Source organism: Elephantulus edwardii, unplaced genomic scaffold (genome assembly GCF_000299155.1).
Source record: "Elephantulus edwardii isolate Elephantulus edwardi_28Jun2011 unplaced genomic scaffold, EleEdw1.0 scaffold00366, whole genome shotgun sequence".
Taxonomy (NCBI): Eukaryota; Metazoa; Chordata; class Mammalia; order Macroscelidea; family Macroscelididae; genus Elephantulus; species Elephantulus edwardii.
The window spans coordinates 402,267-424,412 of record NW_006400116.1 but is presented as its reverse complement, the minus strand read 5'-3'; the positions used below and the strand labels follow the sequence as shown (position 1 = coordinate 424,412).

The 22,146-nt window shown below is 43.7% G+C and overlaps 1 protein-coding gene across 1 annotated transcript in view; it reads right to left on the bottom strand.

The window, feature by feature from the left end:
- Window positions 1–22,146, bottom strand: part of BFSP1 (beaded filament structural protein 1, filensin) — a 68,280-nt gene that overhangs the window by 19,014 nt on the left and 27,120 nt on the right. Inside the window, exons 3-5 of the mRNA XM_006902085.1 lie at window positions 18,939–19,034; window positions 17,042–17,134; window positions 12,074–12,181 (exon numbers count right to left, since the gene is read on the bottom strand). Coding sequence (XP_006902147.1) covers window positions 12,074–12,181; window positions 17,042–17,134; window positions 18,939–19,034 — 297 coding nt within the window. The remainder of the gene's footprint in view (window positions 1–12,073; window positions 12,182–17,041; window positions 17,135–18,938; window positions 19,035–22,146) is intronic.

Here is a 22,146-nt window from a genome sequence, read left to right as displayed (position 1 = left end):
AGTAATTGGTTGATTAGAATTATGTGTCTTTGGGGTGGCAGCACAACTCCTTACCACTAGAATACCAGAGGCCCATGCTTAGATTTTAGTTAGCAGCTTAATGCTTTATCCGTTGACCATCAGAGTTCCCTGGTCATCCTTACAGGCATGTAGATATCTTTATGACAGTGTTGTACTTCAGGACAGCTCTTGAAATGTTCTTTGAGAAAACGGATAAGGTGCAGTTCCTCTTCAATATGTCTTTCCAAGCATTATAGCCCATGCTATTGTCCAATCCAAAATGTCTCCTACCTGTCCATCTCAGCTCACTGCTGCCTAGGATATCTATCTCCAAGTGTTCCTTTTCACTTTTGACAGTTTCCAATTTTCCTTGATTCATACTTCAAACACTCCAATTGCTGATGGATGTTTGCAGCTGTTTTTTCTCATTTTGAATTGTGTAACATTGTACAAAGGAAGATCCCCAAAGCTTTACTGCCTGCATGTCACCAAGGTCAGCCCTATCCCTTCTCCATCCTACTGAATCTGAATGCTGAGCAAACCACTCTGGAAGTTGGGATTTCTGAAAAAGAATGTAGCACCAGGATGGGAGGAAGACTCAACAACTTGAATTATGCAGATGACACAATCTTGCCTGCTGAAAGTGAAGAGGATTTAAAGTGCTTGCTGCAGAAAATCAGTGACTACAGCCTTCAGTATGGATTACAGCTCAATATAAAAACAAAAATTCCTCATGACTGGATCAAGAGGCAACACTATGAAAGATGAAGAAAAAAATTGAAGTTGTCAACAATTTCATCTTACTTGGACCCACAATCAATACCTTGGTACTAGCAGTCAAGAAATCCAAAGACTAATTGCATTGGGAAAATCTGCTGTCAGGGACCTCTCCTAGGTGCTAAAGAGCAATGATGTCTGTTTAAAAACCACAGTGCACCTAATTCAAGCTAGGATCTTTTCAACTGCATCCTATGAATCTGAAAGCTCAGCAATGAATAAGGATGGCAGAAGAAGAAACCACAACTTTGAGTTGTGGCGTTGGAGAAAAGTACTGAATATCCCATGGATTGCCGAAGGACAAACAAGTAAGTCCTAGAGAAAGAGAAACCAGGTGTGTTCCTCACAGGCAAGGATGAAGAAACTTCATCTCACATGCTGTGAGCCCTAGGAGGTGCCAGTCCTTGGGAAAAGATAGCATCATCAAAAAGATGAGGGTTAGAGAAAGGAAGGAAGATTCCCAACAGGATGGATTGACATAGCAGCTGCAGCAAGGTGGTCAAGCATATTAGGGGTGATGAGGATGGCACAGGACAGGGCAAGGTTCACATCTATTGTTTATAGGGTTGCTATGAGCTGTACTTGGAGCTGTACTTGGCTGATGGAACCTAACGACAACTACTTTGACCTGACAGCCCTTCTCAATGGGATCTGCAGTACCTTCCAACAAGAGAGGCTCATCTCCAGCACACACAGTGTGATCCACAAGGTCTTCACTGCCTAATATCTTAAAAAGAGTAGATCAACAGATCTGTTTTTAGTATGTCTTAGTCTGAAAGCTCTGCTGAAACTATGAATGACCCCGCGTGTATTCGAAATATTGGTAACATAGCTGCTAACATCACAGCCCACATGCCCACCACCACAGGATGATGGACGGACAGGTGAGTGGATACCAGCTGCGTGAACACCCATAAATGTACTTACTTATAAAGCTAATTCTTTTAGCTGTCAGTTTTGTTTTCATAATCTTATTTTTTTCAACTCATATGAGATCTAACATAATCTTCAAAAAGGAAACAAATACAAACAGCAGCCTTCTTGGGCTTTAACCTGTACTAGAGGCACTAATGGGACTCTGCACGTCCAACCTGGTACTGGTGGTGCTGGCCTACAGGCTGCACTCTGATCAGTGAGGGGCTAGGTGGGCATCTGTGTTCAACTGCACGCATGTGCTCTAGCAGGCATTTCAAACAGCAGACCTCACTGCCCTCGCCAAGTGCTATGGAAGACAGCCCTTCTCATTACAAGAGTCTTACTGTGAATTGCACCTGAGAGTAGTAAAGTTTCCTAAGTGATGCCACCGGAAGATGTACCTTACAAAAATTTTTTGGGAGCATATCTGTTGCGGAAGGAAGGGAGGGAGGGAGGGAGGGAGGGCATAACCGGGCAACTGGGTGGACGCCTACCCATGGCATGCCATCGCTCCCCTGACAGATGCCCTATCCCACACAGAGGAAGAGTCACGACCACAAGGTGGCCCACTCTCCTGAACTAGGTGGACCTCACATTAACAGGCCAATCACAGGCTTCCTCTCCCAGGAATTTGGAATACGTTCTCAGGCAGAGGGTTGGTGCAGGTTCTAGACTTGCCAGGATGTCTAAAATTGGGGTAGGAGGCTGCCCCCATCCTGGAAGGGCCATCACCTGCCTGGAGAAGCTGAGACAAACCAAGACCAAAGGTCAAACGCAGCAGATGGGAGAGCCCACAGTAAGAGAAGAGCCAGCGAGGGGGGGGGAGGCAGGAAGACCCGGAGCATCGCCTCAGGCTCTGCTTCACCGCTGCCTCCCATTACATAAATGACTCCTCACACTTTCCCTGGAAACAATAGTCTCTTTACAGCAGTGAAACATGGCAAGCATCACCTAAACCAAGTTACCAGAGTTAATTATTACGAGCAAAAAGATTGAGCAGTGAAATAATAAAAAGTCAGTAGCCACTCAAAGTCCAAACTAGACCTGTGCTCCACTGGGCTCCTGGGGTGAGTTTTTTTGAAGGAGATTGGTGATTAGCTTTCTTCTTTGGTACCTCTGGGAGGATTTGAACATTCAACCTTTGGGTGAGCAGCTGAGCACATCAGCCATCTGTGCCTCCACACATCCTGCTGACGTGATGCACTGGGAGGGAAGGAGGCGCTCCTGCCAAAGCACAGCCTCTGCAGAATCAGAAAACCCAAGCTGGTGGACAGGCCACAGAATAGCAGGCCTGGACTCTTCAAGGGCATTAAGGTCAGAAGAGACAAAGACTGAGGGGCTACTCCAGGTTGGACTAGACTAAGAAGGCATGACACCTATGTGAGTAAAACCCAGAATTCAAAAATGTTCACATAAGTGCTGCTGAACTAAGGACAGGGATGGGGGAAATGTCAGTAAGATCTACAGATTACTCTATCAATGTCAATGTTCTGCTTTTCATAATTGTGGTCATTAAGGATCCCTGCTGGCACAATGGTTAAGCATCTTGCAGTGGAAGATCAGCAGTTCAAACCCACCCAGCTGCTCCATGAGCCACCTGCTCCTGAAAGTGTTCCATTCTAGAAAACCTTAGGGCCTGTCCTCTGGCACCTGGGTCGTAGGAGTGGGAACACACATGATGGACCCTCACAACAATCACACTGGCTATTGGGAAGCTCGCATGTGGAGAAGCTGGGTTAAGAGGAGACAGGAACTGTGGGGTATTTTTGTAACTTTTTAGAAATAGAAAAAATATTCCAATAAGAAAGAAAATAGCAGCCGTCCTGTTTAAGCTACTCTGATGAAAGTTCTTTTCCTCAACAAAATAATTTTGACTCTAAGTTGCCTGTTTTGTCAAATACCAAACTTCCCCACCAACTCATAGTGAGACCATGTACTCCTGCCCACACCACACTGGCCCCTGAGTCCAGTTCACACTCTAGAAAATGTTCCCAAGACATAACGAAATTTACAAGACCCTTCTGAGCCAAGAGTCTCAGAGACAAGCTATCCAAGAATGGATGGATCATGAAGCCAGCTTTCCACGTGAGGGTCAAAAAAAGACCAGGCCAGGCAGCAGGAGGGGTGAAGCCCAGCATGATGGCCTTACAGCAAATCATGCCTTCCCCATCTGTGCAGGAGAGAGCTGGTGCCCATACCACCTGTAGTTTAGAACAATGTACTGCTAACAAACAGTTGTCAATGGGGAAATACAATGATGAGGGGAAACCTAGAGTATGGATTACACCCAAACATAAAGAAAACCAAAATCCTCACAACTGGAATGGTAATCAGTATCACGATCAACAAAGAGTTCATATAATCAACAACAATGGAAGTGGCAATCAAGAAATCAAAAGACATATTTTAAAGTGTCAAAAAGCAAAGATATCATTTAAATTCCTCAACATCAAGAAAGCAAAAACCCTCATCGTCAGGCCAATAGGTATGTAAATAAGGTTAAAGGGCCGACAATTTAATCTTGCTAAGATCTATATCAATACCCTTGGCAGGAGCAGTCAAAAAATCAAAAAAGCGTGTTTCGTTGGAGAAATCTGCAGTCAGGAACTTCTCCAAGGTACTGAGGAGCGGTGGTGTCAGTTTGAGGACCACAGTGCACCTAATGGTCTTTTCAATTACTTCCTTGCATCTGAACGCTGGACACTGACTAAGGATGACAGCCGTAAAATCAATGCCTTTAAGTTATGATGTTGCAAAAAAGTACTTAATACCCCATGAACTGCCAGAAGAAACAAATATGTCTTAGAGAAGGTGCAACCAGCGTGCTCCTCAGAGGCACGGATGAGGAAACTCTATCTCGCCATGCCTGGAGGGTAGAGGGTCAGTGAAGGAGAGGAAGACCTTCAAGGAGATGGGCTGACACAGTGGCTGGAACAATGAGCTCAAAAGTATCAGAGATGCAGAGGACGGCACAGGATAGGGAAGGGTTCAGATCTGTTGTTCACAGGGTCGCTATGAGTCGTGGTTGATTCTACCACACCTAACGACTGCAACATAAGAGCATAAGGAAGCTGAACAATTTAAAAAGAAGATAAAAAAAATATGGTATTTGTGAAGAATATTAAATATCCCATGGAAAAATTAAAAATGTCTCTTGTCAGAAGTAAGACCATACTATCTCTTAGAAAAAAGATGGTAAGACATTGTCTCATGAACTCTGGACATGTTATCAGGAAGAACCAGTCCTTGGAGACAGACATGCTAGGTAAAGTAAACGGTCAACAAAAGAGAGGAAGCCCTTCAATGAGACAGAGGAGCAGAGTAGCTGGTACACTGGGCTCCAACACAGTAATGGCTGTTGAAGATGGCATGGGACTGGCCAGTGTTCTGTTCTGAGCACGGGATCACCATGAGTTGGAATCACAAATGATTTAATGGTTGTCCTCATAAAAGAAATCCTCATCTCCAACAGATATGTGTAAATATTAACAGGTAACATGATACCACGTGTGGAGTTTGCTTAGAATTACTGGTATGGTGGGATGCAGGAGGGGGCTGTGAGCTGACTGCCAAAGCTCAGAATAGAGATATCGGGCTTGTTAGGATATTCTCTCACTGTTATATATGCTTGAAATTTTCCATCACAAAGTGTAAGTGAAAAAAAAGTATATGTAGAGTCTTTTGTCCCTTTGGGTCTCGGTTCCCCAGCCTGAGGCAGTAATAACACACTGGCAAGTTCTAAGGTGTCAACTCATTGAACCCCCAGCAATGTGATGACTCACTTTGCAGGTGAGGAAACTGAGTACAAAGGATTGGTGACTTGTCCATAAATCCCCAGGAGGAGTTAAACCCACCAGAAACCACAAGCCTTAGCGACTCCCCTCAGGGCCTCTTAGAACACTTTTTGTTCCCATGTGTCCACAGGACACCACCACATGAAGGCCACCTTGGACCCAGCACTGTCCTTATGAAAACACTGGAGACGCAGTGTGATCCCACATACGTCTCTCTCCAAATGCTTTCACTCAACAAACATCTAAACTATAAACAGAATAATCAAGGGTTGGACAAGGGTTGAGAAATCAGAGGCTAGGAAAAGTTACCTGTAATATCTGTACCCTCCAGCACAGGTACGCTCTTTTATTATATCTCTGAGTCAGGGATTTATGTTTGTTTGTTTGTTTATTTGCTTGGTTTTTGGTGTGGAGTGTTGGTTGGGTTTTTTTCCTTTGCATGAAGTATGTGTGTCTCATACAGCTGGAATTTCCCCTGGGCTGGAAGAACTCTAAGTACACAGAGGCCACAAGAGTGAACACGGGCCCACCAGTGATGGCTGGCACAGCGCCAGACCACATCTTATTCTGTTACTCATAAAGTCCCCATGAATTAGGGTGACTTGACAACTACCAACAAAAGGGGTACTGGACCCCGACCCACCTGGCTCTTACATTTAGGGCAGGGGAGCTTCAGCAGGTGGAGGCCTGATTTCAGTTATTGAAACATGCCCATGCATGGACACATGGCAGACCCAGGTGCTAGGGGTGTCAAAGAAGCTTCCAGGAGGAGACGGGAAAAGAAGAAGGGCAAAGGCTTCCAGAAAGTGATGAGTCAAGGGGCAGGTGGCGGTAAAAGCCTGAGAGGTCAGGAGGGCAAGAGGACAAGAGGGCGCCCCACAACGTTTGCTTTTGGGGGAAGTACTGGGCAGAGGCATGCAGGCTGAAGATTCTGAACCCTGAATTCTATGACCCTCTACGTAAACCCTTCCCATTTCTATTGTTTCTTCTCCACCCCTCTCCCCTCATTTCCACCCCCAAACCTGTGGTGCACACCCCACTCCACCCTCTATGTGGTGGTCATGTCCTTCAGGGATCTTGGCAATAGAGTCTGGATGAAGGAATCAATGTGCAGACAGGCCTGCAGGGCTGGATTTTACACAGGAGCCCAGGACCTGGAGGGGCTAAGCCCCAACCTCAGCTCTCACGGGCACCCAGGTGACTGAAGGCCTTTTTGAAAAAGTTGATTCCGACTCTCACAGTACCCCTGTACCTCTGCAGGACAGAGCGGGATCACTCACAGGACTCCCAAGGCCATAAGCTCCAAGTCTGTAAAGCGGCTAGTCTTTGGTCTAGCAGCCAAGCACGGGACAGGGCAACCGGAACCCTGTCCTACCAAACCTGACCACTAGGTGGTGCTACAGGCTTTAATGAAATAAATCTGTGGATAAATTCGGACTAATTAACATGAATTTTCTCACTCCTTGTATCACAAACACTCAACTGATTCAGGGAAATAATTTAGGCATCACTTAGCAAAGGTGCTATTCTGTGGAGTTCTGTACACGATCTGGGTCTACTATTCTACTCTGTTCTACAGGGTCCCTATGAGTTGGAATGGACTTGAGGCTAAGGAGTCAAGTATCTGAAGGATACTAGATTTCTTCAGTTTTCTCTTTTAAAAAGGCCTTGAACTCTGGGGCCAAAGCGGGCTGAGGTAGGAGCTCACTCCTCCAAATGGGTGCCCAAGCTGCAGAAGCTGTCCTGGGTCGCTGTCCACCCACGTACAACACATTCAGCCCTAAGAAGGAAAGTGCCACAGGCCCGAGTCCAGGCCACTGCTCCTTTCACTCTGTGAACCAATGTTCTCAAACCTGAACTGGCATCACTACCTGGAAAGCTTCCTCACCCAGCAGCCCTCGTCCAGTCAGCTAGAGTGGGCCCACACTCCGAGAAGCCCGGCTGTGGGGAATTCTGAAATCCTCCAAGGCCCTAACCTTCAGCAGGACAAACCGAACAAGCCTGCCAGGCAGGAGCCCTCTCTCTCCCCACCATCTGTACCACGTCTCCAGTCAAGGCAGCCAGTCAGGGCTGCAGCACCAAATTGTCACAGCTCTCAGCTTAGCTACTCCATCAAAAATCTAGGAGAATCCTTTAAAACTAGAGAAAAAAAGCCAGCCATGCAGCCAATAAACACATGAAGAAATGCTTGTGAGCATTGGCCATTAGAGAGAAGCAAATCAAAATGAGACATTATCTCACCGCAACAATAATAGCAGGTCAGTAAGACAGGAAACAAATACTGCCAAGGGTGTGGAGAGACTGGGACACTCATACAGTGCTGGTAGGTAGGACGGTAAAATGATGCAACCACTATGGAAAACAGTATGGTGATTCTTTAAATAACTAGAAATAGAAATGTCATTGGATCCAGCAATCCTACTTCTATGTGTATATGTCCTAAGTAAATGACAGCTAGGATTCAAAACGGATATATGCACATCCATGCTCTGTGCCAAATTCTTTACAATAACAAAAAGATGGAAACAAACTAAATGTCCATCAATGGATAAATGGGTAAACAAACTACGGTACAGACACACAATGAAATACCATGCAGTATCAAAGAATAATAAAAAAATTCAAGATCTGCCTTACAATATGGATGAATCTTGAGGATATTAGGCTGAGTAAAATAAGTCAATCACAAAATAACAGATAAAAATTAACACTATTAATTACATTAATCAATGGCAATTAATGTTATAAAACAAATTATCTACAAAAGATCAATATTATTTGTAAGCCTTCACTGAAACAAAAGAATTAGTCAAAATATTTTAAAAAGAAAATACAAGAAAAGAACAAATATCACATGAGTTCACCATTACAAAAGGCCAATGAAATGTTTGTGCATAGAAAGAATCCTTCTCTGATGCTTAACAGAGATCAGCGGGGAGAAGATGACAGAGAAAAGTCACTATTTAAATTAAAAATCAGTAAGTAAAGCACTGCAGGAGAGTGGGTCCTGCCTCGGGGTGACCCTCCATCAAGTTTTCATGGCTGAAGATTTTAATGGAAGGAAATGGCCTCATATTTCTCCCAAGGAGCAGCTGGTGGGCTTGAACTGCCAACTCTGTGGTTAGCAGGCCAGCAGACATGTTGGTGAAAGGAAAGACAATATACAATAAAGGGGTCTGTGTCACTAAAGAAAAAGCAGACATGGACAGATACATGAGCATCAAGACAAGAAAGGTGAAAAGGGTGTTTCCTATTTAATTCTGCATAGGTGCTAATAACAAACACTAATCTATAAGAAGGGAGCTCTGGTGGTAAGGAGGTGTGCTGCCAACCCAAAGGCCCATGGTTCAAATTCACCAGCTGCTCCAGAGAAGAAAGACAGGCAATCTTCTCCCATGCAGCTTCCTTCCTCTGAAAACCCCTTGAGGGTCACTATGAGTCTCTTCCAACACGCCAGGACACAACTACATCTACAAAAGGACACAGAAGCAGACAGGCAAGATGAACAGATACAGGGAGGCCAAAAGAGCTTCACCAACGTAGCTTTGGCAGATAGTTCTACAAATACATCTGCATGTGCTATAAACATATCCATACAAACAGAGAGCAAATGAGACAACGTTAGGTAAACTGGCTAGCCACGACCTGAGGGAAGTTGGGCCTGGGGGCTCTGGGCCATAGTTGTGGGGACTTCCAGGTCCACTGGCATAATGTAGTCCACAAAGACCATGTTCCACGCCCAGCTGTGGTGAAGAGTGACTCATTTAAATACTGGCCTCTCCCGCTGTGAGGCAAATAGAAGTGAAGAAAATGAAAGCACATGAAAATAGTATGTCTCAAGGACTAAAAGGCTGTATGAACCTCAGCCTCCATGACCCCCTGTCAGAGAACCTAGACAGTGTTTGGCTCCCACTGCTGACCCTCTGAAGGAGGTCACAACAGAAGGTCCTGGACAGTAGGGAAAGGTGGAACAAAATCAAATCACAAAAAAGTCAGGTCTGTTGGTCTGAGAGAGGCTGGTGGAACCTCAAGCCTGAGACCCTTAGTCCCCCCTCAAGCGAGGACTGGCTCACCACTGTGGCTGGATCTTTAACCAAACAGCAGACAGGCCTTCCCCAGTAAGTAATACCGCCAGGGATATACACATTCCTTAGAACAATCAAACACATGAGCTCAAAGGGCAACTGACGCCCACCCGGGATAAAGTTCAGAAAGCAGGAAAGGACGGGCAAGATGGAGGAATGAAAAGGGTAAGCACAGTGTAGTTAAACAGTGGAGACTGCAGCCAACGCCATGAAACAGAATGTGTATAAACTTCTGAGAGAAAAGCCAACATGCTCTCCATGCTTTCACTCAACAATTTAAAAAGTTCCTAGGGAGCTCTGGTGGCCTAGTGGCAAGAAGCTGCACTGCAATCCCAGAGGTAATGTGGTTCAAATCCAGCAGAGCATCTCCTGGACAATCTCCTTCTGTACCAGTCAGATATGATTTGACAGTACACACAAAAAAATAATAATAAAATAAAAATTCTAAAAAAAGTTCCTTAAAAAAATAAAACGAATTGGTGGAGGGGGAAGGAGAGGGGAGGGAGGAAAATATGCAATAATGCATGAATGAAAATCCAACTTTTCTGTAAACTTTCATTAAAATCACAATTAAAATAAAAAATTTTTAAAAAGAAAATAAAAAGCCAGCCCTGAACATCTCTCTGCACAAAACTGTGAAGGTCTGGTGGTACAAGTGACGATCCTGCCTGGGACCTACCTCTACATTTCTTTTCAAAGCATGGTCTCTACTGAGTCAGAAACTCAGAGGTGGGTCCAGTCACCTGTGTTTTCACTGGAGCTGTGTAAAAGACCTCAATACCTTTGTTACGGTCATGAATAAGTGATTGCATAACAAGAAAGATACTGCAAATATAATTAAAGTTGTGAGTCAGTTGATCTTAAAAACATATTCTTCTGAATTACTCCTAATCACACAGACCTTAAGAGCAGATGGCAGAAAAGCAAATGAAGGGATGGCTTGATGCAAAGGGTTTGATGTGCTGCTGCTCCTAGCTTTGAAGACAGAGGGGAAACCCTCCGAATGCCGAGACCCTTCAGGCCATCAGCCACACTGAAGTGAATTCTCATAGGGTCTGAAAGAGCCTGCATGTGGATTTTGTACCTTAGAGTCTTCAGACAAGGACCCAGCCAACACCTTCCTTTTGATAAGAGAACGCAATCAAGATTGCCCATTGTTCTGACGTAGAGAATGTGTGAATAATAAGCAATTATTTGGTTTCAAGACCCAAAGTGTGTGGTATTTGTGACGGGAGTAGCAGCAATGAACTTTCATTTCAACATTACCTTGCCAATTCAGATGACTCATGATGACCTTATGTGGGTCAGAAATGTTCAGTAAATGACTTTTTTTAGCAAATGACATTCCTTTCTGAGGAGTCACAAACCACCAACTTTTTGTTAGCAGAAGAGCCTTGGAAAAAGTATAGTGCAGATGCTCCTTAAAATTAAGGATGGCAAGATACACTCATGTGCGTTGGACTTGCTATCCACTGGTCGCTAGGGAAAGGCATCATACCTGGTAGGGGTCAGTGAAAAAGAGCAAAGCCCTCAACGGGATGAACTGACGCAGTGGTTGGAACAGACTGTGAGGATCACCCAGAAGCAGGCGGAGTCTTGTGCTGGGTTCTAAGGTCACAGTCAGGACCAAGTCAAGACTAAGAGGTAGTTAGTGACACAGTTTTTTAGGTTTGTAATCAAATTACAAAAAGGAGGTTGTAAAGCATGAAATGAGAAACAGGAAATGTAGAGATGAACAAGGGTTAGATAAAAATTCCAACATTCCATTGCCATCAACTCAGTTCTGCTGCACAGCGACCACATAGGACAGAGCAGCTCACAGGGCTGCTGACGCTGTAAATCTTTATGGAAGCAGACTGCTTCATCTTTCCACCAAGGAGCAGCCAACTGCTTAACGGCTATATGTCCCTTCCCTCTTATTTTAAAAATGAGCTAAACTTTAGCAAGATGAGGCAGCTGTGTTAGAAGTCTGGGCAGCACTGCCCTCAGGAGGGAGAGGGTGGGGACTGAAGGAGGCATGAAGGGAACTTCTAGGAAGGCAGGGATTCGTGAGACTAACTGCCTCGGGAAGCTGTGCTGCCGATCCAAAGGCATGTGGTTCAAATCCTCCAGCTGCTCCATGGGAGGAAGATGGGAAATCTACTGTGCAATTAACTGCCTCTAAAAACTCAAAGATACACAGCACCACCTGCCTCAATCTGCCCAGAATGTTATTAATTTTAGCACTCAACACTTCAGCATCCTGGGAAGTTCCTAAGTCTTGAGCAAATCAGGAAGATTGGTCACCTACACAGAATGCTCTAGTCGAGTGCTACATACACAAGCGTGTGCACCGTGTAGAAGTTCAGTGAGCTTCAGAACTTGGCTCTTTTTCTTACGCACTTTTCTATACATATGTCGTATTTTGATAAAACACACTATAAAGACCAACTTCATCTTTTGGGGTCTCACATATGTGGTGTAACCAACACAGAGCAGTAGGAAGGGGGTGCAGAGCAGTACCTCAGCCTGAAGCCTGGACCTCTGTGTCTGCAGGAGGGAGAGGGCGCCCCGGCTCTCCTCCAGCTGGCCCTGCAGAGCAGCAACCCTCTGTTCCATCAGCAGTGGGTCCTGTGGAAAGAAAGCCAGAGAGCTCTCACTCACAAGTGGGCCTATGAGCACACAGTTTCCAGAATCCAAAGGTGCTAGGTCCACAGAGGCCACCATTAATGCCTTTCTGCTTGGTCTTCATTTAAGTCAGAACCATCAACTGCTTGAGTATAAAATTCATGACCTTAGCAGGCTCATTCTTAAAGCTTTGCTTTCTAATTCAATAAAAACCAAGAGATTATTTGGAATGAGGATTTTTTTTTTGTTTGGCTTTAATTCTCTATGTCTATAAAAGGCAACAAAACAGTAAGAGTTTAGACACTTAGTTATGACATCTCATAGAGGGACCCAGATTCAATTCCTGACTCAATGAACTTTATGGACAATCATGTCTATGGAGGCTGTGTGTTTTTATAATCCTGTGGCGTTAGCCTAAAAGGTGGGATTTTTTAGCCACTACAGTTAGCCTCTTTCGGTCTCCAGCTACCATAATTGCAAACACATCATCTTGCAAATAAATCATCAAATAGGTGTGGGACTAGGAAAAGAAAGAGTGCATTTTCAGAGAGGGCAGCAAGACTCAAGGCAAGCAAGACATGTGACAACAAGTCTTGAGGGAGACTGGAGCAAGACCCTGCTGGTGATGGTGTTGGAGAGACTGTAGCATTGCTGTGGAGAAACTGTGGCAAGGTATAAGCAGAGGAGCACTGAGATAAAGGCCACAATGAAAAGTGTTTGCTGTTCTTTCTGGATGCCTGCAGGAAAAGCTGGCTTATCCATGCTCTGAGATAAACCTTGCTTGATGATTTGGATTTGGCTGCCGGACTGAAACCAGATCGTGGACTAATTGAGGAGCTGTGCCTTGGAACTTGAACTGAAACCTGGACTTGTGGGATATTCTCTGAGGGATATTTTCTGCCTCACCCCCTCTCCAACTCACTTCCCTAATAAACCCCATTGTTGGTAGTGTAACTGTGAGTCTGTGAGTCAACAATGAATAAATGAAGCCTTGCTGTTGGTGTGGCTCTAGAGGCACCACGGGGCTGGACAACGGGCTCTTTATTTGCTTTTTACTCAGTGGCATTGAGGAGCTGTGCTGTTCTCACTCCTGCTGGCCCTTTCAGAGAGACACTCACAGCCATGTGTCCCCATGTCCCGTTTTCTCTAGACAGATGCTAAATGAATTTACAAATTAATTAGGACAAAAGGCACAGTGATCTACTAAAAGAATCAGCTGATGGAAAAACCCTTCCAGCACATAACAGCAGGCTCTGCCACCGATCAGGGGGATGGTGCTGGACCATGCACTGCATTCCACTGCGCATGCATCCAGGCCAACCAGCCCTTGTCTCATGCTGGGACTTCAAAGCAAGGCCCCCAAGGGAGCCCTGCGGAGGCAGCCAAGGAACTTTCAACATTTGATATTTGTTAGGTGGACTTGGAAGCAAAGGAAAACACTACCTCAATCTCCCCACACCCCAGCAAGTCACTACCTGGCTGGACTTTCGTTCATCTATTCATACATTTCTCCACTATTTCCCAATGCCTGCCTGCACAAGAATGCCTCAGACAGAGAGAGATGTGCAGATCTGAAGGCACTCAGAATAAAAACCAAACACACACCAAGTGCTCAGGTACATGCCAAGTGCTCATGCATGTGTCCAAGCCCACAGGTTAACTGAAGCCCTGAAGTCTTAGCACCCAGCAATGTGGTGAGAGAGAGAAGAAGCACACTTAGAAGGACAGAGCAAGAGCAAAGGGAATCACTCCAGGTCCTACGGCAGCCGCAAGGAGATGGTCTAGAGATGGAAACCACAGAAGTCCCTCACCAGCTCCCCGCTCTAACGCACTGCTGGGCAGCCAGTTCCGACCCACAGCACCCCTTCATCGGGGTTCTGAGGCCAATGTGATGTAATGGGAGGAGGCTGCCCATCTTTCTCCTGCAGAGCTGCTTGCTAGGGGATCCACACTGCAAGAGGATGCAAGGCCCTTGGGTTAGCGGCATACCTCACAGCCAACTACACCCCATAGCCCCCAGTTTATCCCGCATCCCCCTGTGTATGGGGAAACAGTTCTCTGTGTCTGCGTTCTGCTCCATTTCTGTGTTCTTTGTTTGTCTGCCTCTCAGTTTCCTTTCTCTGACTTAAGATACAGACAAGGAACAAGCTGAGAGAAGGAACAGTACTGATAGAAGGAGGGACCTGTGAAGATGCCAGCTTTACAGATTCTAGACCTATGACCTCAGGATGAAGGGAGATGTAGCAATCACATCATACCGCTTTCCACCCAGCTTCTGGATTATGGGTCTGGTCAGGCTTCTCACTGCTTAATAACTGTTCATCTTAATACCTTCTTCATCCCTGCCTGCAGGGTGCCATCACAGCCCCATATGTAGCAAGCCCTCGGGCTCACATGCTCACTGGAAAGGTAACAAACAGCCCTGCAGCTGTCTGAAGGCAAAGCATGGTCATGACCTAAAGCAATGCCACAAGCTCCCAGCAGAAGGAGATGTTACTTAGGGCCTTCAGCACTGCATCAGCTTATTGAAACATTTCAATTAGTATTCTACCAATTCCTAGATCCTTGTTTAGTTATTTTTTTAATAATTTTTTTATTGATGAATGCTTTCTTTCCCCTGTCCCCCTGCACCCCTTGTTCCAGATTATTGTCATACATATAATGTCTAATCCTACATTATTCCTTTCAGACAGTTCTTCCCTCATCAGCTCTATTGCAGTGTTGATTATCCATCCACTCTTTCTCCATTCCCCCCCATGTCTGTCCTACTTTGTAACAGTGGTGTTATGCAGTCTTTGTCCTTTTGTGGCTCAAATATTTCACTAAGCATAATGTCTTCAAGGTTCCCCATGTTGTGTAATGTTTTACAAGTTCATTGTCTTTCAATGCTGTGTAGTGCTCCATCGTGTGGATGTACCATAGTTTTTTCTATCCATTCATTTGTTGATAGGCACTTGAGTTGCTTCCATCTCTTTGCTATTGTGAATAATGCAGTACTAAACTGTCCATGTGCATATATCTGAGTCACGGCTCTCGTTTCTTTTGAGTAGATTTCCAGTAGTGAAATTGCTGGGTCATATAGTACTTCTATTTCCAACTTTTGGGGAAAGTACCAGACCACCTTCCATTGTGGCAGTACTATTTTTACATTCTTCCCAACAGTGAACAAGAGTTCCAATCTCTCCACAACCTCACCAGCATTTGTTGTTTGCTGCCCTGTTGAACTTTGCTATCGTTGCTGTGGTTGGATCTTTGTTTTTTCTCAATGCCTTAAATGAACTTAGACTTCTTTTAGTACTATTGATTCTTGACCATATGCTACTAAAATCTGAGAATTGACCACTTCTTTTTGGGTACAAAGACTCTGTGTTTCTTTCATCCTGTTTCAATGCTTCCTGCATCATTCAACATTTTGCTGATAGAATTTTTCAGTATTGCAACTTGAAGATTGAATTTTTTCTTCTTCCAAACTCTCAGCTTGAGGAATATTGAACATGTCCTTCCATTTGGGGAATAAAATTATTTTTTTTTATCTACAAGTCTTTGCACAGTTTTTATGCTTTGTCTTCTCAAGCTGTTCTTTGCAATTTCCCTTCAATTCTCTTTCTTCCTCATTTCTTCTTTCACTTTAGTATCCCAACATTCTATAGTAGGTTTCAGGGTCTCTTCTGACATTCATTTTGGTTTCTTCTCTATCTTTTTAATGACCTTCCATTTTCTTCATGTGTCATATCCTTAAGGTCATCATATAACTTTCCTGGTCTTCAGTTATTAGTGTTCAATGCATCAAATGTTCTTAAAATTATTTCTAAATTCAAATGGGATATACACAAGGTCATATTTCGGCTCTCATAGACTTGTTTTCATTGTCTTGAGCTTTAATTTGACTTGCATGTGAGAAATTAGTAGTGTGTTTCATAGTGGGCTTCTGGTATTTTTCTGGCTGATAATATTGAGCTTCTCCATTGTCTTTTTCCACCGATGTAGTAGATTTGATGCTGTTTACATCCAGTTCGGTGATTATGTTTTTTGGGGGGGTTTGTTTTAAAAGAAATGCTACCCTGCAATTTCCTCAGTCTCTTATCTTCAGTGTTACATTGTCCAACCACCAATTCTTCTTTGTTTCCAACCTTTGTATTCTAATGCATCCTGTCTGTATATGTGATCAATTTCAGACTGCAGAAGGTGGTAGAAGTCCTCCATTTCTTCACCTTTGACTTGAGTAGCCTCAACCAATCTCTCATGAAATATATATACAAGTGTGTTGGCGTTGACACATGACAACACATTTTTCAGTGGCTTTTTCAGAAGTTGGGTGCCAAAACTTTCTGTCTACAAATAGTTCTGATTTTAAACTCTCTCATTTCCCATCTTTTATTTTCACTGCAAATGCTAACTAAAGGCTTTTTTCTTTGCTACAGTAACTACTGTGGTAGTTCTCCTAAGACAATTTAAAAGGAAATTTTGAGATTTCTTTAGTTTTATACTAAAAAAATTTAAGATAAACTCTCTTGGGCCACTCATTCTGCACTTACTAGTGACTGAATTCATACCAGGAAGAAGTTCCACAATTTACCAAAAGAAATACCAGAGGAAAGTCAGAGGCGGTAACTGTGTCTACAAACCAGAGTTCACAGTATGAGTGCCATAAAAGAAAAAAATAATTACCAAGAAAATAAATTTGGATTTGGATTTAAAAAGTGGGAGCAGGAAATAAGTGGAAATAACTGGCTACTCCCCTAACAGGCGCGCCCGGAGCCCTTCCCAGAATCTCTGCAACTTCAAGCAAGTCCAAGGGGCATGCGTGATAGGAGAAGTATCTCAAACACAATATCCTCAGACCTAATTTGCTCAAATTCTTACCTCAGCTGTCCCACTAAGAATGTATGATGCTTGAGGTGCCTTCTGTGTGATCTGTTGCAGGAGGTTGACATAGGTCTGCATTTCCAGAAGATTCTGTTAGGAGATGGAACACATTCTCATTTAAACTTGAGCTTCCTGCATTTCCCCCTCTAACACTAGAAAACCACGTTGTTGTTGTTGTTGTTGTTGTTTTTCATCAAGTCAGAAATGATCTACAGCTGATCCTCTAGTGGATTTCCAGAAGCCGTTAATCACACAAAAGGAGAGTGCTCTTCTTCCTCTCATGGAGCAGCTGGTAGATTCGAACCACATACCTTTGTGTTGGCAGTGCAATTCCTTACCATTAAGCCACCAGAGGGATGAATATTTTCATGTTACATCATTACAAATAGGGCAGCGGTGAAGGAACTGACGATGAACAAAGTCAATCTGCTGCCAAGTACACCATGTGCTGTCACTGCAGAAGATGCTGCAAATCTTGCTTGATTCTCACAAGAGCATCAGACAAAGGCTCGGCCGATTTGGGAGATGATGGGGATGGTGTAGGGTAGGGGTCGAAGCTGCTGCTCATAGGGTTGCTATGAGTCATACTAGATTCGATGGCACAGAAAACAAGAAGGTGTTTTAAAGGGAGCTCTGGCAGCCTAGAGGTGCAGAGCTGCACTGCCAACCAACCCAAAGGCAGGCAGTTCAAATTCATGGGAGAAAGATGGGCAAACTCCTCTTGTGAGCTATGCAGCCTCTGAAAACCCACAGGAGAGTCAGCTATGAGTCGATTCTAACTCTGCAGCAGACAACAATAACAAAAACAAAAGTGCTTTGAACATTTCATGCACTTGGGTGTTATACAAAAGGCTACAGGTATGAGTACACCCAGAGGCTCCTCAAACAAAAACCTGGAGACTTACTTCTGGAAAGCAACCCTGAAAAGTCTATGACCCAGCTACTCTGACATGCATAGCATCACCAAACTATAGCCCATCGTGCATGGGTCAAGGGCACAGTTATTTCTCAACACCTCTATGCGAGACAAAGCAGCCATTGGCAGCTTGAGAAAGCCCTGAAGGGAAGTGACCCAGATCCCAGCCAGTGGAGGCCAGCAGAGCCTGGTGTACAGGAACATTCCTGGAGTCCAGTCAGAAACCTGGTCAGCTACACTCATTCAACTAATGCAAGACGAAGAGGTTCTGAGAAGTCAGGCTTCCCATTGAGTTATACAGCTGCACAATATGAATTCAGACTTGACTCTGGTAGCCTCGAATTTTTCTAGCATAAAGAGTTCCCCAAAGTCAGCCAACAGAGAAGACAATCTGCAAAGAACTACACAGAGGAGACTCTGTGTTCCCCTAATTACCTGGCTCAGAGGAGAAGCTGAGAAACAGCACCTGCGTTTTCAGAGCTCAAATGGTTGGCAGATCATAGTAAACTCAATTGCTTTCAGGTAAAATTTCTCTGTTACTTTATAGCACTATGGCGATAACAGGGAGTTCTGGTGGCTCAGTGGTAAAACGTTGCACTGAAATCCCAAAGGCATGTGGTTTGAATCCACCAGCTGCTCTGCCAGAGAAGGATGGGCAGTCTCCCCACTTGCAATTTACTGCCTCTGAAAACCCACTGGGGGTCAGCTATGAGTTGGTTCCAACTCGCTGGCAAATAATTACAACCAACAACCATGATGATAATTAGTACCCCAGCACATACATGCACGTGCGTGCACGTGTGTGTGAACATACAAGGAGCTTACAGACTCCTCTGCAAATATATGGATAAAACTGTCATGTAGTGACCAGCCCATCGGAACTGGGTTCTAAAGAACACGCACTCCCAAAGGAAACCCACCCTGCAATCACAATCAGCCTGGATGTCCCAGATTCATCTACACAACAATCATGCTTACCTTTTTGTACCTATCCTTTGCCAAATTGATGTCCTCCTGCAGAAACTGGGCTTCAATTTGAAGGCGAAGGTTATACAGTAAGGCTTCATCTGCTTCCTGTGACAAGAAAGACAATCACATGCATAAACTTGGAGGTTCAAAAGTGAAAGCCTTGGTGTAAGGGTGGAAATGAGTCAGGTGTATGAGCATACAAACTACTGGGTGTGGGTTTGCCCTTCAGTGGTGATATGGCAATGTCTAAAAACATTTTTAATTGTCACCACTTGGGTATGAGGTGCCTGCTGGTATCTAGAAGGTTGTTGTTGTTGATTGTCTTCAAGTCGAGCACGACTCATAGCCACCCTGTGAACAAAAGGCGTGACGCCCCTCCAGAACTATCGACATTATCTAAGTTCACAGAGTTTCCAGAGGCATCTTGTTTAGGAAATGAATGCCACTAAATATTGCTTAGCTAATCTTACAATACTCAAAACAGTCTCCTACAACAGAGAATTATGTGGCCCAAAATGCCCAAGAGTGCTACAGGGCTATGAGAAGCCCTGAACTAGAAAAATTTAAAACTTAGGGTATACTTACATACCAGTTTTCATCCTAATAAATAACAATATTTATGTAAAGCTTATTGTTGTTCTTATGTGCCATAAAGTTATCTCCAAGAGGCCTTCTCTGACTCTGTGGTGTCCCCATGGTCTGTCATGCATAAGCCCAATGTTGCAGTCATTGTGTGGATCCATCTCTGAGGATCTCCTTCGCTTTTGGTAACACTCCGCTTTTCTAAGTCTGATGTCCTTCTTCAGGGACTGGCTCCTTCTAACAACATGTCCAAAATATGTGAGACAAAGTTTCACCATTTCTGTTTCTAAGAAGTGCTCTGGCTCCAAGATAGGTTTATTTGTTCAGATAACTGTATATTCAGTATTTTTCATCAATACCACACTTCAAAGGCATCAACTCTTCGCCTTTTCTTTTTCATTGTCCAAATTTTGCAAGCATGTAAAGCAACTAAAAATATAATGGATTGTGTCCAGTGCATGTTAGTCTTTAAAGTGCCATCCTATTCTTTAGCACTTAAAGGCAATCTTGACAGCAGATTTCTCCAATGTACCAAGTCCTTAATTTCTTGATTGCTATTTCCATGAGTGTTGCTTGTAGATATAAGTAAAACAAAAACTTTGATAGCTTCAAGCTTTCTTCCTTTTATCATGATGTTGCTTGTTACACCAAACGCGAACATTTTTGTTTTCTTTATGTTGAGGTGTAATCCATACTGAAGGCTACAGTGTTTGCTTCATTAATAAGTGTTTTCTTTATTTACTGTGAGTAAGATTGCATCATCTGCATATTGTAGGCTTTTGATATTTATCCTGATGTCATATTCTCTTTCATGAAGGCCAGCTTCTTGAATTATTTGCTCAGTATACAGAATTTAAGCCTTGAGTTGTAATACTTATTGTACTGGAAAAATGATCTGCATATGCTAATTTTTTATACTTACTTATATTTAATGTAATACTGATTGAAGGAAGTTGTGAATATCTATAAATAATGCTGTGAACTAAGATCTTTGACATAAGTTATCTAATCCTATATCTTTTTACTGAAATGAAAAAGATTGTATGGGAGTAGACTAGTTATCATGCACTGACTAGACCTCATAAAGAAGGAATACAGTCCTTGAGAGGTATGGCCCAAGCCAGCGCCAATGTTAAAGACATTTCCGTTTGGAAAGGTGTCCATTGCTATTGAGTCAGTTTTGTCTCAGCGATCCTTAGCATCAGGTTTCTGAGCCTGTAAATATTTATGAGAGGAGACTGTTTCTCTTTCTCCCTTTGCTTGCTGGTGGGGTCATACTGTGACCTTTTGGTTAACATCTCAATATGTTATGCAGTGTGCCTGTGCCACCTGGCCTCCTTTTTGGAAAGGGAGCTTTGAAAAATTCAACTTGGATTCCAGTCTCATGTCAAGGCTTTAATATCCATTTTGAAAACTCTGTTTAAGAGTCTTAACAGACTTGATAGGACTGTTCTAGACTGCCTGGTTTGTACTCACAAGTGCCTCATAGTTAGGCTCTCATATTTGTTGTTGTTGTTGTTGTTACATGGTGTTGAGTTGAGCACTACTCATAGTGACCCTGTGAATAGTGGATTTGAACCCCGTCCTATCCTGTGCTATCTTCACACTTCTTGACACAAATGAGCTCATTACAGCAGTCACTCTGTCAACCCACCCGGTTGAGTGTCTTCCTCTCCTTTGCCAACCCTCCACCCTTCCAAGAATCATGTCCCTCTTTAAGGAATAGACCCTAGTAGCAACATGCCTGAAGTAAGTGAGGTGAAGCCTGATCATCCTTTCCTCCAGCGAGCGCTCGGCTGCACCTTCTCTAAGACATATCCGTTTGTTCTTTTGGCCATTCATGCGATGTTCAGTGCTCTTCTCCAGTACCACATCTCAAAGGTATCAATTCTTCTTTTCTCATCCCTATTCATTGTCCAGCTCTCAGATGCATAGCAAGTGACTAGAAAACCCATGGCTTGAAACAGATGCACTTTAGTCCTCAGACTGATGTCATTATTCCTCAATAATTTGGAGAGGTTCTGACCTGGAGACATACCCTATGCAATCCTCATTTTCTGACTACTGGTACCAAGGGTATTAATTGTGGATCCGAGTAGGTTGAATTTGTTGACAGTTTCAGTTTCTTCTCCATCCACTATAATGTTGCCTATCAGTCTGGTGATAAGATTATTTGTTCTCTTGATATTAAAATAAAATCCATATTGAATGCTACAGTCCCTGATCTTCTGCAACAAGTGCTTCAAGTCTGCACTTTCAGCAAACAAGGTTGTGCCATCTGTATAATGTGGGCTCTTGTTGAGTCTCCATCTGATCCTGATGCCACATTCCTCTTCAAAGAGTCCATCTTCTCTAATAATTTGCTCAGCATACAGATGGAATAGGTATGGAGAGAGAACGCAGCCGTGAGGCACTACCTGCTTAATTTTAAATCATGTAGTGTTACCTTCAGGCATTCAGGGTGGTATGGCCGTAGACCCCGGAATGATCCCGTTAAATGATCCCGGAAGTATTAAAAAAAGATGGAAGGAATATACTGAGTCATTGTATCGAAAGGAATTGGAAGACACAGAAGAATTTCATGAAACAACATATGAGCAAGAGCCTATGGTGATGAAAGAAGAAGTTCAGGCTG